Source organism: Talpa occidentalis, unplaced genomic scaffold (assembly GCF_014898055.3).
Source record: "Talpa occidentalis isolate TD23 unplaced genomic scaffold, MPIMG_talOcc4v2.1 talOcc4.3, whole genome shotgun sequence".
NCBI lineage: Eukaryota > Metazoa > Chordata > Mammalia > Eulipotyphla > Talpidae > Talpa > Talpa occidentalis.
The window spans coordinates 125,299,688-125,317,198 of NW_023603184.1; the positions used below are offsets into that span (position 1 = coordinate 125,299,688).

The 17,511-nt window shown below is 35.5% G+C and overlaps 1 protein-coding gene across 4 annotated transcripts in view; it reads left to right on the plus strand.

The window, feature by feature from the left end:
- Nucleotides 1-17,511, plus strand: part of NBEAL1 (neurobeachin like 1) — a 145,432-nt gene that overhangs the window by 27,623 nt on the left and 100,298 nt on the right. For all 4 annotated transcript variants that reach the window (XM_037523880.2, XM_054700003.1, XM_054700001.1 and 1 more), the window contains exons 5-10: nt 866-947; nt 1,497-1,624; nt 2,555-2,637; nt 6,533-6,618; nt 16,109-16,415; nt 17,189-17,295. In XM_037523880.2, coding sequence (XP_037379777.1) covers nt 866-947; nt 1,497-1,624; nt 2,555-2,637; nt 6,533-6,618; nt 16,109-16,415; nt 17,189-17,295 — 793 coding nt within the window. The remainder of the gene's footprint in view (nt 1-865; nt 948-1,496; nt 1,625-2,554; nt 2,638-6,532; nt 6,619-16,108; nt 16,416-17,188; nt 17,296-17,511) is intronic.

Consider the following 17,511-nt stretch of genomic DNA (forward strand, 5'->3'; position numbering starts at 1 on the left):
GACATATAATATGCCCCCTTGGAGTATGTACAGATGTTGGCCCTTCTATCAAGGCTTTTAATGTACTTGAGGAGATATAAGTCTAAACAGGTAAGGGCCTCCCCGGTGGCGCAGCGGTTGAGCTCTGGGTTGCGAAGCTGCCTGCAGCAAGCTGCCCGCAGCCTCTGCAGCGCCAGTTCCATCCCTGGCTGCTCCCCGGCCACCGGAGGAGGGTCCCACATGGTGTGCAGACCTCTCCTGCCGCCCGCTGCTCCCCTCAGCAGTGTACTTCAGTCTGCCTGCTCTGCTCCTTGCTCTGGCTCTGGTGAATTCTCTCACCCTCCCGTGCTTCTGACTGTACCCAGTGCTTGTATAAATAAATAAATAAACCTTAAAAAAAAAAACTTATCACTGTTTTAAAAAAAAAAAAAAAGTCTAAACAGGTAAGTATAATTTTAGAAAGCAAAGTGAAAATAGTAAAAGCACATGTGTTACAATGGCAGTAATGTAAACAAAAAAGCAAACTAAGGAAATAGGAAATATCAAAAGTGCTTAGGAAAATAAAAACAAACCTGCAAAGTAATCATTCGTAATGTATATAGTTTGTTGATGTTTGGGTTTTGAGGATGCTTGTGATTTTTTTTCTTTTAGTTTCTACTATGGTATTTTTAAATTTTTCTCCAATTAGTAAATATAAAACATTGTTATAGTAGTTAAATGGTGCTGGAAGTGTGTTTTACATTCTTGGTTGGAAATACTGACTTTGTTTTAATATCATTTGTATTTTTTTTACCAATGTGTTTTCAGAATTCACCCTGTACACTTAAACATGCATTTTTCTCAATATTCAAATATAACAAATATATGAACATTGTGTTTTACACAGAAATCTGTCTAATGTGGAAGAAATTGGGACTTGCTCATACATTAATCATGTCATCACTATGACTACACTCTATATACAACAAGTAGGTGTGAATTGATACATCCCTTTTGTTGCTTTGCTGAGAGTAACTAGGTTTTACTTTTTCTAATACTATGGTTAGTAAAGTTAAATATTTTCAGAGGAAGTTAAAATTGGGATGAGATTTCAAATTACCTATTTCAAGAATCTCATGCATATTATCCAAAAATCTCATGCATATTATCTGTTGTTGTTTTACTTTTTAAATTTTGCTATTTTAATTAAAGTACTTTATGATTTAAAATGACACACTTTGTTATTTTATGTGTTATTTGTTCATTTACTAGCCCTCTTAATAAAAATATTTGTTGGAAAGATGTTTGGTTATCCATTTGAAGCCTTTCCTAGGAAATATTTAAAATTTGAGGGGTTGTAGCCAGTCCATATGATTAACTGACTCTCTAACTCAAATGAAATGTAGGCTTATTTGAATAAAAATTATTTGTTACTATGTGATGAATAAAATGTAGTTTTTTAATGATATGGGTAAGAATATTATATACAATTTCATATTTCTAACTAAATATAATCTTACATTTAACTCTATTTTCAGTTAAAAAGCAAAAAAAAAGAGAAGGAATTGGCAGATCAGACATCTATTGAAGAATTTGTGATCCATGCATTGGCATTTTGTGAAAGTTTGTATGATCCTTATCGGAATTGGAGGCATAGAATTTCAGGGTATGTCTTATAAATCATAGTGGTTATTTAAAATCTGAATTTTATTAAGAATGCATTTTTTTAAAAGTAAATTAATCTTATGAAAGCAATTGCTAAGATGTGTATAAGATCTATATCTCCATCTCTGAGATAGAGAACTATGTTAGGAGTAAAGAATTAGATTTCAATGCCATGTTCAGAAAATAAATTTGCCTTTGCTATAAAACAAAATTCAACTGAGTATATTTTAAAGATATTATTTGCCTTATTCAATAATTTCTGAATTGGTCAACACCATCTAGCAGAAAGAAAGGAGCTACAAGGAGATATACAAGATATATCACCAAAAGGGAGCAGGAACAGGAAATTACACTAGTAAAGGGTAGGTTGGTTGAGGCAAGGTCACTTTTCTTTAAGGGTCAGGGAAGATTACCTTACCAGTGCTGACCAGGTAATTCCTGATTGACTGGTTTAGGAGTGTATTTTTGGGAGAGACTGAAATTATAATTAACTCTTGGTTTGGTGATGTGGGATTTATGATAAATCCCATTTTTGGGTCTGTTTTGTTTTTAACAACATGATGTCTGATGAATTTCACTTGCACTTAGCTGTCAAATTTGTAGTGCTGCTGAACAAGTTCTTTCACAGATTGAAAATTCTTAATTTCTAATGACTGTTTCCTTTTTCAATCACCAGTTGTTTTTTGAGCCTTAACCTGGTTCTGTGTTTCACACTAAACAATTTAAATTTTTTTTGCTTATTTCAATAGAGGTTGTTCCATTGAGGAGCATTTAAATTATTGACTAGACTTCCTTTTCAAAATTAGGCCAATCCCAGAGATGTATTATTCAATACATAAATTAAAAGTTAAGTATTACTTTTATAATTGCTTTTGTAATTGTGGCAAATACTCCATGTTATAATTTATTACCAACTTCTTTTTAATGACAGACGAATCCTTAGTACTGTGGAAAGAAGTAGACAGAAATATAAACCAGCTTCTCTCACAGTGGAATTTGTCCCTTTCTTCTATCGTAAGTAATAGCTCTAATTTCTCTTTTGTTGACTTTGACTTTGATGTTATTCTGATTCTTTATTCTGATTCTAGTTCTGATCTTTATTCAGCTCTGTGTATTTATCAGGTAAAGATTCCAAGAATATGTCATTGGAATACTTTTTTTTTTAAATCTTTTTTTTTTTTTTTTTTAAGATTTATTTATTTTTACAAGCACTGGGCACGGTCAGAAGCGTGGGAGGGTAAGAGAATTCACCAGAGCCAGAGCGGGGAGCAGAACAGGCAGACTGACCAAATACACTGCTGAGGGGAGCAGTGGGCACGGCAGGAGAGATCTGTGTGTCATGTGGGACCCTCGCCAGCTGCCGGGGATGGAACCGGAGCTGCAGAGGCTGCAGGCAGCTTCGCAACCCAGCTCCCAACCACTACACCACCAGGGGAGGCCCTTGGAATGCTTGATTCACATTTTGCTGAGATTATTTTTCCTGGTCTTATTTAATAGAAACACTCTTTTCTAAGTGTTTTATTTTTGAGAAGAAGTGAATATTTTAATGACAGCAGTGTATTCAAGAACTTCAAAATTTTTATTGAAAATAAACTTAAGGGTTGGCCCACTGTATATACAATCTGTATATGTACTTTCATTTTCTTTCTTGAAAAAAAGATTGTACCATATTTCAAGTATAATGAAAATCTTGTAGAATATAAAAGGGACGTGTTTTTCTGCCAAATTTGTCAGATCGCAACATTTTGTCATTTTTCCATATTTCTCTCCATTCTTTTTTCCCCAAAGAAACAAAACAGGACTGAAATGTCCTTTGTTTGATTGCTTTGTGAGGATAATTGCAGTGATCATTTTGCTTGACAACCAGTAACAATATTAACTTCAACTAGATAATCAAACAACACCTGTCCGCAGCAGGCTATGTCTGAAACTGGCCTCACTTAAGATATAGGGAAGAAAACTCAGCATTGCACTAGAACAGTGTTGGTCAGAATTTCTCACAATGTTACAAGGGCTATTTTGGGGTTCTCCAAGTTGGGTATAAGACCAAATTGGTAGATGTACAAGCCACCTTGGCTTACAAGCATAGTACCCCATAAAAGACATTGTATTTTCCTGATAAGGGAAATGCATTTTTTTCATTCATGATCTGTGTTTTTGTGCCTTATCAGAGAAATTATGCTTACCTCAAAGTCATGAAATTTTTCATGGTTTCTTCCACTAGCTTTGCATTTAGGTGAATTCCTGTGTTTTGATTTAATATTTTCTGTCTAGCAAGTTTTTTTCATTACCATTCCAGCAACAAATTTTGAAGATGCTTTTTTTCCTCCATTGAATTAGTTGGCACCTTTGTCAAAAATCATTTCACCTTACTGTGTGGGTTGATTTCCAGATTACCTTTTTTGTTCCACTTGTCTGCCTTTAATGCTATTATCACACTGTATTGTGACTTTATACTAAATCTTAAAATATTAAGCCTGCTAATGTTTTTTTCCAGATTGTTTGGATTATTCTGAATCTTTTGCATTACTATATACATTTTTGAGTCCATTAAATAACTACAAAAAGAATATTAAGATTTTAAATTCTTGAAGTTGATTTATCATTTTTTTTTTTATTAGATAATAAATTTTATTGTTATATTCCCCATACGATTGCAGCGCCCCCATTCTGACCCCAATCCCTCCCCTCCCGCCCCTGCCCCCCTAAAAGTGTCTCTGGTTCATAGTTTTTTGTTGATTTTGATTTTCACTTTCTTATAGTTATTCATTTTCCTGGTCCCTTATTTAAGTTTTCTAGATTCCTGCTATGAGTGAGACCATCTGGTATTTTTCTTTTTCTTTTTGGCTTATTTCGCTGAGCATGATCCCTTCCAGCGCCATCCATGTTGCTGCAAATTGCATGTGTTTATCTTTTTTGAATGCTTCATTGTTTTTTTTTTAATAATTATTTTTAATGCATTCATAGTACTATTTCTCTTTTCTTTTTTTAATTTTTGTTTAGAAAAACTAGGCTGTAGGCCAGGAGAGTGGGGAGAGAGAGGATGCACCAGAGACAGGATGGGGAGCAGAACAGCACATTTACTGAAATACATTGCTAAGGGGAGCAGTAGACGAGACCAGAGAGGTCTGCTGGGCCATATGTGGTTTAGCTCCCTGTCCAGGGATTGAATTCAGGCCATAGAGATGATAACACTGAGACTTAACCCTGGGCTACCAGGGAGACCCTGTTTATGGGTTATTTCTTCAATCAGTTTTTTTTAGTTCTTAGCATATAAATTTGCACATATTTTGTTCATTTATCCAAAAATATTTAGTCTAAGTACTTGAAAGTATAAACTTTTGCTCATAGTCTGATTTTCATAGCTTGAATTTGATAATGAAGTGTCCTTTCTACATATGGTAATCCTTGTTTTCTCTTGATATTATTCCTTCCTTGGTTTGCTAAATACTAACATAGCAATCTTATAAATAAATAGAGTTTATATGCTGTATCTTTTCACATCCTTTATATTTGTTTTCTATGTGTCCCATGTGGCTAAATAGAACTCAATCTTCCAGCTCTGTGTGAAATATTACAGTTATTCTTCTCAGTAGGTTTTGCCTGTCCTTTGTGAGGATTGATACTTATACTCCTGCATATTTCTGCATAAATATGCATCATATGCAGATTCCTCTACTCCAGTACTGTTTCACAAATTCCAGCTGCCTGTTCCTCCTGGAACTTTATTCGTCTTCTAATTCAGCAAATTGCTGTGTTCTTCTAGTGCTCCCCCTGCAGTTGTTCAGAAAATGTCTTTAAATAGGAAGCTGAAGTGATTCTTGGACTCACTTGCTTTCCTTCTCTTGTGTATCAGTTCTGTAGCTAAATTTCTAGAACCTATTTTGTCCAGTTTTCTAGTTACATATAGCATGAAGCCATGTATAGTGACAGTTATTCCAGTAGAGCTAGAATGACAAATTTTCAATTGTAAATTAATATCAGAGCATTTTACCTCTAAGCTGTTTCTGTTTGATAATGTGCGTTATATATAAGATTGAAATAATCTATGGCTATAATCTGTGTTTACTAATGTATACAAAAGGATATTCAGTACTAGATTATTAGCAGTATCAAAAGAAAGGGGAAAAGCATGAAAGTGTATAGGTAGATAACTTAGTAAATAAATTAAGGTTCATCATTATAATGGTATACTCTCTAGCATAAAAATGAACAAGGTGTTGTATATGTTAAGATGTAATAAGCCCCAGGATATATTAAATTAAAAACAAAAATGCATGATGCAGTAGTATAGGTTTTTTTTCCCAATTGTAAGGAGTATGGTGGATTGAGGGATATGTTAGAGGGAGGCTTTCTCATCTGCCCCTTCATGCTGCTTTATTTGTTCTTTGTCAAATATGTGCATAATCTTTTAAAAATAATAAAATATTTTATAATGTTAATAAAGATTACTACTAAGACCAAAACTTTAGAATATTTGCCAGGAGTAGACCCAGGAAATCTTTTTGTCTTATTCAATTTTATAATTGAATAATTATAGTTAATTATACTAAAAAGAGGCAGCTGTAGTAGTAAAAAGAAAATTTTTGTCAGATTTGATTAATTTTTTACTTCTGTCACTTAGTAGCTGTGTGACTTCAGGCAAGATAATGAATTGTGACCTTCCATTTGCCCATATAGAAATGGGAGCAATATGGAATATTATGAGAATTAAATCACATAAAGTATCAAAAATACTGCCCAATAGATTCTCTTTTCCATTCCTATGAAAACGTGCATATTAACCTTGTCTTTTAGAATATTTTAGCCTTTATACTAATACTGATTCTTAGTGTTTTGTTGTCAGACTTTCCTTAGAGATAAATTGTACTGTGAAAGCATGACTCATTTGTTTATTGTGTATTCACAGAATGTTTTCAGGAAAGTGAACATCTCAAGGAAAGTCTTAAGTGTTGCTTATTGCATCTCTTTGGAGCCATTGTAGCTGGTGGACAGGTGAGGAAAGTGTTTCAAGTTAATATATAAAACAATAGTTAAGTGTGAAAGCTTTCCATGGATTATTTAATGTATTCTTTGTATTTTTTCAATTTTATGAACCATCAAATTTTGTTTCAGTTTATATCTTGTTAATCTTATTCCTTGATTTGTCAACTATTGAATAATCTAAATAATAATATTAGCACCTACAATAAAATTACTGCATAAATAACCAGATTTAGCAAATTTTGGTATTTTAAGTTCTTTAAGGTGTTGACTTCTGGCTACTAGTTCTTGCTTCAAAGAGGATAGTCATCCCTATTTGTTTACTGAATAGAATCAAACTCTATCAGTTTGATTTCTTAAGACATAAATTTGGTCACTTATCTATTTATAATTCATAAATACATTAACATGTGCATTTTCCCCAACAAATCCCACTAGTTATTTTTTTAAAATTTTTTACGAGAAAGAAATTCTAATGTTTTTAAGTCAAGCATCATAAATAGCTGTCTATGGTAAACTTATTTGTTGAAAACAGGACTGTAGTTCAGAAAGAATATTCTGCTTTTTTTCTTTAACCATACAATTTAGATCAGATATTTGTAACCTATTTGAATCATACACTTCTTTGGCAGTTTGTTCAAAACCTTTTATTAGTATGTTGGCAGTGCCTAAAATAAAATACTTACGATCCAAAGGAAACTAAATATACTAATTATGATGTTGCTAAAAAAAATTAATGAAACAAATCTGCATAGTAATACATGCTTCTTTACAAACATTGAAAAGATACAGTGGCACATTTAGTAACTAAAGAAATTTCCAAGCAGAGATAAGTATAAACGATTTCAAGACACTGAAACAATTGTGATACATGAAAATGTCTCTGATTTCTACTGATGAAAAAAATCACACATAATTAATAATAATATGTGGGTTTCTTAGTGGACTATCTTGCCACCTTCTCTTCATCTTAGTAGAAGGTAAGAATCTCTTTTTAGTGAGAGCAATAGTGCTCAGAATCTTTCCATTTTGTTGGCTTTGTCAGGATCCTATATTAGCCAATATACTTATGTTTCAGTTATCTTCCCATTTTGATCATTTTATTACTACTGAGAGTAAGAATTAATGATTATGCATGAATAAAATTGGAAATGGCATCGATTTTGACTCTTCCCTTTTTGAGCATACGGAAACTTACTGTTGTTAGTGCCTAGGGGTAATCAAGCCCTGGGAGACCTGTAATTAAAATTCACATGAAAATCAAGTAAGTTCTAAAAAGCCAATGTATTATGTTAGGTACTGAAAATACTCAAGATACTGTAATCAGATCGTGGCTATAGTTAGACCTTTATTGAAATAAGAACACTGTTTGCTGAATAAAGAATTAGTCAAGGGTATTTAAAGGAATTGAATTTCAAGAGGCATAAGAATGGTCGTGTGTCATAAACAGCAAAAAACTAAAGTCCAGTGACTAGTTTCCTTTCCCAAAGTATCGTGCCTGGGCTTCACATTGGCATGATATTTGTTCTGTTTTTGTTTATGTTAAGAGCAAGATCTTTAAGCCATGCTGACATAGGTTTGAATCTCATGTCCATTTCTAGCTACTGTGTGAACTTGGATAAACTATTTATATACATATCTTTGTTTATTATAGGGAAATAACAACACCTATAGGGTGTTGGGGATCTTTCCAAATAATAGATAAATTATGTAAAGTACTTGAAGTCCTGTGCTTATAAGAACTGAGTAAATCACAGGTATATGAGCTTTTAGCTTCCTGATAAGTAGCAGTAAGTAAATACTAACATAACAGCCTAAGTTATAAGTTCACCTTTTACGGTTATTTCTTTTGCTACAAGATAACATCTATAATTCTGACCTTATGTCTTCATTTGGGGCACAAAGATGGAAGGGATGATGTAGAAGAAGACAGTGGCATAGTGGCCTAGTTTTTTAAGTATAATTTGCCAAACTCCTGAAAACTGCGTAGAAGACAAATATTTCTTGATAAAAAAAATTAATAAAACTTGCTTCTTACCCTCCTTAGAAACTGGAAAGGTCAGGAAACATAATCTTTATTTTTTGGTGCTGTGTCCAGAAAAACTCATCATTCTATTAATAAGTAAATGGAAGAAAATGGATCTTTGGTGGGCCATCATCAATTTCTTCTATAGTAGCACTTATTATTGATATTACTACATTGAAAATACCAAATCCTAATGCACTAAGTGCTGTTAATTTCAGATAATTTTGTAGAACTCTGTTCTATTTACTAGATATTAATTTATTTTATTTTTTTTAGATTTTTTTTTATTTAAATAATAAATTTTATTTTTATATTCCCCATACAATTGCAAACCCCCCATTCTGACCCCAATCCCTCCCCTCCCGGCCCCCACCCCCCAAAAAGTGTCTCTGGTTCATATTTTTTGTTGATTTTGATTTTCACTTTCTTATATTCATTTTCCTGCCCCTTATTTAAGTTTTCTAGATTCCTGCTATGAGTGAGACCATCCGGTATTTTTCTTTTTCTTTCTGGCTTATTTCGCTGTGCATGATCCCTTCCAGCGCCATCCATGTTGCTGCAAATTGCATGTGTTTATCTTTTTTGAATGCTGAGTAATATTCCATGGTATATATGTACCACATCTTCTTGATCCATTCATCTATTTTTGGGCATTTGGGCTGTTTCCAAAGCTTAGCTATTGTAAATAGTGCTGCTATAAACATAGGGGTGCAGGGTTCTTTGGAATTGATGTTTCGTGTCCTTTAGGTAAATACCTAGGAGTGGAATTGCTGGATCATATGGAAGCTCTATGTTTAGTAGGTCCAGAAATCTCCACACAGCTCTCCATAGTGGTTGGACCAGTTTGCACTCCCACCAACAGTGCAGAAGAGTTCCTTTTTCTCCACACCCTCGCAACATTTGTTGTTGCTAGTTTTTTTAATATGTGCCATTCTCACTGGTGTAAGATGGTATCTCATGGTAGTTTTGATTTGCATTTCCCTGATTACAAGTGATGTTGAACATTTTTTCATATGTCTGTTGGCCATTTGCATGTCCTCTTCAGAGAAGTTTCTTTTTAGCTCTTCTGCCCATTTTTTGACTGGATTATTTTCTTTGTTGTTGCTGAGTCTCATCAGCTCTTTGCAGATTTTTGTGATCAGTCCTTTATCATTAGTGTTGGGTGCAAAAAATTTCTCCCAGTTGGTGGGGTTTCTCTTTGTTGTTGTTGTCTCTTTTGCTGTGCAGAAGCTCTTTAATTTGATTTAGTTCCAGCTGTTTATCTTTGCCTTCACTATCACTGCTTTGGGTGATGTATCTGTAAAGATGTCTTTGATGTGCAAATCACGTAGTGTTTCGCCTATATTTCCTTCTATGTATTTTATGGTTTCAGGTCTTATGTCTAGTTCTTTAATCCATTTTGAGTTGATTTTGTGTATGGTGTGAGGTAGTGGTCAAGCTCATTCTTTTGCATGTAGCGACCCAGTTTTCCCAGCACCATTTATTGAACAAACTTTCTTTGCTCCAATGCATAGTCTTTGCTCCTTTGTCAAAGATTAGTTGACCATAAATCTGTGGGTTTATTTCTGGATTTTCTATTTGATTCCATTGGTCTGTATGTCTGTTCTTGTTCCAATACCATGCAGTTTTGATGATTATGGCTTTGTAGTAGAGTTTGAAGTCTGGGAGTGTGATGCCTCCATTCCCTTCTCTTTTTTTCAGGAGAGCTTTGGCTATTCGGGGTTTTTTGTGATTCCATATGAATTTCATCAATAATTGTTCTATTTCTTTGAAGAATGCCATTGAAATTTTGATTGGAATAGCATTGAATCTGTATATTGCTTTTGGTAGGATGGCCATTTTAATAATGTTTATTCTTCCAATCCATGAGCAGGGGATGTCTTTCCATTTCTTTGTGTCTTCTTCTATTTCTTTTAATAGTGTTTTATAGTTTTCTTTGTATAGGTCCTTTACCTCTTTTGTTAGATTTATTCCCAAATATTTGATTTTTTTGTTTCGATAATAAAAGGGATGGTTTTTTTATTTCTTCTTCTTCAGATTTATTGTTTGTGTATAGGAAGGCTACTGACTTTTGTGTGTTGATTTTGTATCCTGCCACTTTACTGAATTGATTGATGAGTTGAATTAGTTTTTCTGTGGAGTTTTTGGGGTTCTCTATGTATATTATCTTATCATCTGCAAATAGTGATAGTTTGACTTCTTCTTTTCCTATTTGGATTCCTTGTATGTCTTTCTCTTGTCTTATTGCTCTGGCTAGGACTTCCGGTATTATATTGAAAAGCAGTAGTGAGAGTGGACATCCTTGTCTTGTTCCAGATCTTAATGGAATTGCTTTCAGCTTTTCACCATTGAGAATGATACTGGCTGTTGGCTTGTCATAGATGGCCTTTATGATGTTGAGGTATGTTCCTTGTATCCCAAGAATTTCAAGGGCTTTTATCATGAATGGGCATTGCACTTTGTCGAAAGCTTTCTCAGCATCTATTGATATTATCATATGGTTTTTATATTTCTTTTGTTGATGTGTTGGATAACGTTGATTGATTTTCGGATGTTAAACCATCCTTGTGTTCCTGGAATGAATCCAACTTGGTCATGGTGAATTATCTTATGGATACATTGTTGGATTCTGATAGCTAAAATTTTATTGAGGATTTTTGCATCAGTGTTCATTAGGGAGATTGGCCTGTAGTTTTCCTTTTTTGTGTTGTCCTTATTCGGTTTTGGTATTAGTGTAATATTGGCTTCATAGAACGTGTTTGGTATTGTCCCTTCCTTCTCAATATTTTGAAGAGTTTGTGAAGGATAGGCACTAATCGTCTCTGAATATTTGGTAGAATTCATTTGTAAATCCATCAGATCCTGGGCTTTTGTTTTTGGGGAGGTTTTTGATTACCATTTCAATTTCGCTGCTTGTAATTGGTCTGTTTAGGTGTTCTATTTCTTCTTTATCTAGCTTTGGGTGATTGTAGAGTTGTAGGAATTTGTCCATCTCCTCTAGATTGTTGAACTTGTTTCCATATAACTGTTCATAGTAGTTACTGATTATTCTTTTGATTTCTGCTTGTCTGTTTGATTTCTCCTCTTTCATTTATGATCTTGTTTATTTGTGCTTTCTCCCTTTTTTCCTTTGTGAGCCTGGCTAGGGGTTTGTCTATTGTATTTATTTTTCAAAGAACCAGCTCTTTGTTTCATTGATCTTTTGGATTGTTTTTTTAGTTTCAATTTCATTTATTTCTGCTTTGGTTTTTATTATTTCTTTTCTTCTACTGGTTTTGCGTTTTTTTTGTTGTTCTTTTTCTAGATCTTTGAGCTTCGAGATTAGGTTGTTTCTTTGAGTTCTTTCTTGTTTTTTGATGTGAGCTTCTATTGCTATATATTTTCCTCTTATTACTGCTTTTGCTGCATCCCATACATTTAGGATATTGGTATCCTCCTTGTCATTCAATTCAAAGAATTTTTTAATTTCTTCTTTTATCTCCTCGTTAGTCCAGTGGTCTTCCAGTCGTGTGGCTTTTAATCTCCATGAGGTAGGATAGTTCCTTGCCTTCTTTTTATGGTTTATTTCTAGTTTGATGCCTTCGTGGTCAGAAAAGATGGTTGGTATGATTTCAATCTTGGTGTATCTGTTGATGTTTGTCTTGTGCCCCAGTATGTGATCGATCCTGGAGAATGATCCGTGTGCGCTTGAGAAAATTGTGTACTCCGTTTTTTTTGGGTTTAGTGTTCTATAGATGTCTGTTAAGCCCAAATGCTCTAGGTCCTTATTTAGAGCTTTAGTTTCTTTACTTATTTTTTGTCTTGTTGATCTATCCATTGTTGATAGTGGTGTGTTGAAGTCTCCCACTACGTATGTGTTTTCTCTGATGTCTGTTTTACAGAGTGGACAACAGTTGTCTGATATATTTTGGTGCTCCTTCGTTTGGTGAGTATATGTTAATGAGTGTTATTTCTTCTTGAAGTATTGTCCCCTTGATCATAATGTAGTGACCATTGGGGTCTCTTTTTATTTTTTTGAGTTTGAAGTCTGTTTTATCTGATATAAGTATAGCTGTTCCTGCTTTGTTTTTTTTGGTCATTTGCTTGTAGGATGTTTTCCATCCTTTAACTTTGAGCCTATTTTTATCTTTTGTAGCTAAATGTGTTTCCTGGAGACAGCAAAAGGTTGGGTTTTGTTTCTTAATCCAGGCTGCAACTCTGTGTCTTTTTATTGAAGAGTTTAGTCCATTTACATTTAGAGTTAATATTGATATGTTAGTATCTGTATTTGCCATTGTGTTTGTCTTTCCTTTGATTTTATTTATTTATTCTTTTAATAACTTTTCTTTTTTTTTTTTTTTGGTCATCTTTCGTTGTTATTCGTCCCTCTGAGGTTCTGGCTTTAGGATTGCTTGTAGTATTTTTTGGAGTGGGGGTTTAGTCGTAATGAAATTCCGGAGTTTCTGTTTGTCTGGGAAGATCCTTATTCTTTCTTCATAGAGGAAGGAGAGCTTTGCGGGATAGAGTATTCTTGGTTGGCATCTGTTTTCTTGGAGTCTGTTGACTATGTCCCTCCACTCTCTCCTTGCCCGTAGTGTTTCTTCAGAGAAGTCTGATGTCAGCCTGATTGGTTTTCTTTTGAATGTTATCTGTTTCTTCCCTCTTGTCCGCTTCATTATTTTTTCCTTGTCCTGGATTCTTGGGAGCTTTACTATTATGTGTCTTGCTGTATTTTTCCTTTCGTCGTGGAAGTTTGGTGTTCTTCTTGCTTCTTTATATATCAATTTTCAGCTCCTTCTTCGCATTTGGGAAGTTCTCTTCAGTTATCTCCTGGAATATTTTCTCTGTTCCTACATCTCTCTCCTCTCCTTCTGGAATTCCTATAACTCTTATATTTCCTTTCCTCATGGAGTCAGATAGTTCCCGAAGTCTTTCTTCATTCTTTTTCCTTCGTACTTCTCTTTCCTTTTCTGTTTTGGTTCTTTTTATTTCTGTGTCTTCAAGAGTACTTATTCGTTCTTCCATTTCATCTATTCTGCTTTCATTGCTTTTCCCAGAGTTCTTTAGTTCCTCCATTAATTCTTTGATCTCCTGCATTTCTTTTACTTCCCTCTTTAGGGACTCAATTTCATTCTTCTGACCATTGTTTTCCCTCTTTAGGGACTCAATTTCCTTCTTCTGATCATTGTTTTCCTTTATGACTTCTATCACTTTTTTAATCATGGCAATTTTAAATTCTCTTTCTGGAAGGCTCAGCAGTTCTTCCAAGTTGCTGTCGTTGCAATCTGGGGAGTGGTTTTCTTTTTGTGGTGTGCTTCTTTCCTGAGGATTTGTTAGGTTGCGTGTGGTTCTTCTACTCCCTACTGTCTGTTTTCTAATTTGTCGTATGCATTGGGACACTGTGTTGCTCGGACTGGCTGGCATCTTGGGTGAACTTCTCTGCTTCCCTCTGGCTCCTCCAGGAGCTATCTCTGGCTTCTGGGGGAGCTTTCTGCTGGTTTTAGGCAGTCTTTACTGAAGAAATGTCCCTGTTCTAAAATGGCGAAGCGGGATGCAGTCCCTGCGCCTCCGGTCTCAGGCACACTCTTCTGTGCACCCGGTCTGCCCCGGACGTGGGTGCCTGCTCCCTCTGTGGGCTCAGACTGCTGGTTGGAAGGGGCCTGGCGTGGGCTAACTTCCCAGCTGGCCACTGGGTCCTCCAGAAGCCTTCTGCCCTTTTCAAGAAGTCTTTTCTTAAGTTTCCCTGTTCTATGGGGTGTTAGTGACTTTTTTTTTCTGGTCGCTAGGTGGCACCAGAGAGCTCTCCTATTGTCCTTGGGGGGCTGTTTTTCGACCCTCCCCCCCCCCCGTGGGACAGGGAGCAGAGCAAGAATGGTAGGGTAAACCTCAACGGCTTTGGGGTGCTGTGTCTGCCTTGTGCCCCACCGTCGTGGAGAACCCACGCCCCGAATTTCGTGCCCCGGGTCTCAGTTCCAAAGCCCTCAGTTCCAGGACGCGGGCTGTAGCCCAGTTCAGTGGCGCGGGAATGGCGCCTTTTGCACCTGCTCCCGTGCCTGGGCGCCTGGTTCCTGCTCACTCAGTGAGGGACTTTCACCTCAGTGAGGAGGGCCTCCGCGTGTCTCCCAGCAAGCCTAGGTCGCAGGCGCGGGGACCTGGGCAGCCACGATCCCGATCTGCGTTTGCTTTTTAAGCGTGCCAAGGGCGCCGCTTTTCCGCGCAAGCTTACCGGCAGCCCGGGCTGTGTGCGCGTCTCCCGCAAGCTTACCGGCAGGCCGGGGCTGTGTGCAGGTCTCCTCCAGAGTCTCTTTTTTCTTCTCTAATGGCGCCCGGAGCCGTTCGCTCACTGCTGCGGCGAATCCTGCAGGGTTCTCCACAGCTCCCGTTCACAGGGTGTGGTGGCTGCAATAGTTCCTTTCCACTCACAGTCCCGCTTGATGCGTCGTTTGTTCTTGTTGGTCGTTTTGGTTTGTTGTTTTCCTCCTCTCTGCTGGTCGGAGAGTGCCGACTCTGTGGGTGGGGGAGGGGAGCAGGGTTCTGCGCTTTCCTCCCTTCTGGTCCTCTTTTATGGCAACTTTCTTCTTCAGGTAGTTTGCTGGAGTCACCCGTTTATCTTTCGTGTCCCACTTCTCACTGGGACCTGCCGCTTTTCCTCCCTATTAACTTTTTTTAATGGGAGATCTTACTCGCAGCGTCTCCTCGCCGCCATGTTTCTCCGCCCCCTAGATATTAATTTAACAACTTAGGATATATTTTTTATTTTCAAGTCTAATGGATCACCACAAAGTGTTACTCATTACATATTATGAAATTTCAGTGATTTATATGTAGAACCAGAGCCAAGCCAGTCCTCTTATATTTATCATATCATTTGGCATGGATCTGTGGAAACCAACAGAAAACCTGAAAGGGATTATTCAAATTAAGGGTTTTAAAAAAATTCTTGCATACATGTAGGTAGTTTGGGCTGGTAAAACAACTCAATTATACCCCAAGGGCTCAGGGTCTTTGGTATTCTTGTTCTGTTTTTGGTAGCCTACTAAGTTTAATTGTTATACTTGTTTCCTAATGATATCAAGTTGGCTTCAAGCATCATATCTATATTCCATAGAGGAAAACAGGTGAAAGGGCCAAGTACCAAATGTCCTTCCCTTTTTATTTGTAAAATGATATTCCCTTCATTATCTACTGCCATATATCCTTGACCAGAATTATATCACATGGATCTCCTCCCTGCTAGGTAGGGTAGAAGATGAGTTTTCAATGTGGGCAGATTGCTACTGAATTAAGATCAGAATCTATCAATAGTGAAGAAATGCAGACTTACCAGATGTAAAATACTAACAGTATCAGTCAAAGTATATTTATAAAAAATTTTATGTTAATTTATTGAAAGAAAAAGTTGCCCACAAATTTATTTAATTCTTGTTTTTTTTTTTTGCAGACATGTAGAATTTCAGTTAGATTTGAATTTTATTTTTATTGTCTTTCATATTTCAGAGGAATGCTTTGCAAGCTATTTCTCCAGCCACCATGGAAGTTCTTATGAGAGTTTTGGCAGATTGTGACTCCTGGGAGGATGGAAATCCTAAAGAAGTGGGAAGGAAGGTAGAACTTACTCTGAAGTGCCTTACAGAAGTAGTACATATCCTTCTCACTAGTAGCTCTGACCAGCGTCAAGTGGAAACCAGCACTATTCTGGAAAACTATTTTAAATTGCTGAATTCAGATCATTCAGCTTTACCTAATCAAAGGAGGTCCAGACAGTGGGAAAACCGATTCATATCCCTGCAGATCAAAATGCTGAGTAAGTTTATTATACTCCGTTTTCTCTGAGGTGGTTTTTTTTTTTTTTTTGTGACTTTATATTTCCCCACTTTCATTTGGAATACAAGGCCATTATATAGAAAGTATTGATGGTTTAATTCAGCTATTGAAATAGTTACTGGGGAATTCTTTGTCTGCATTATCTTTGCTTTAATGTTAATAAAATTGAACCTTATGTTTCTTTTTGAAAACATAATGCACTAACAGCATCAGTGTTTAAATTAAGTTATGGTTTTGAAAATTTAATTTCAGAAAGGGCCATTTGTAGTTTTTAATCTGTGACAAGGTATCACATTTTCATAATGGCCATAAATTAGACTGTGTAGCCAAACATAACCAGATGTTGCTTATTAATAAACTGTGACCCACAGTTGATTATACTTGAGCATTGTAATAAAAGAACAGCTAAGTAAATCCCTGGGCGGGGGGGAATATATATATATATATATATATATATATATATATATATATATATATATATATATATATATTTATATATCTCACTATTAAATATATATCTCACTATTAAATTTAAAAAGTTAAATATTTTTTAAAATAAAGTATAAAAATTTCTACTTTCTTTCCAAGTGTTAAGTGCAAACTTTGTTTTCTGCTCCCCATCACTATTATTTCCTAATTATTTTACATCTTTAAGCTGAAATGTCTAAATAAAAATATGGTTTTAGAGTAAATGTTTCTGTGATTTCTAATTTTCTACTTTATAAATGGCTGGTTTTGTTTTTATTTTTCTAGATACCATCACAGCTATGCTAGATTGTACAGATAGGCCTGTTCTTCAGGCCATTTTTCTTAATAGTAATTGTTTTGAACATCTCATACGACTGCTACAAAACTGCAAGGTATTTTTCTATTATTATTATTATTGTCTGACTTTAAGGAGCTATTATTTTGATTCATATTTGAGCATTTTGTTATAAGTTCTTCTCCTTTTATTATGATAAAGTACTCATTATATTTACCATCTTAACCATTTTTAAGTGTACAGTTCAGTGGTATAAAATGCATTCAGTGGTTGTGCAATCATCAACACCATTCATTTTCCACAAACTTTTCAT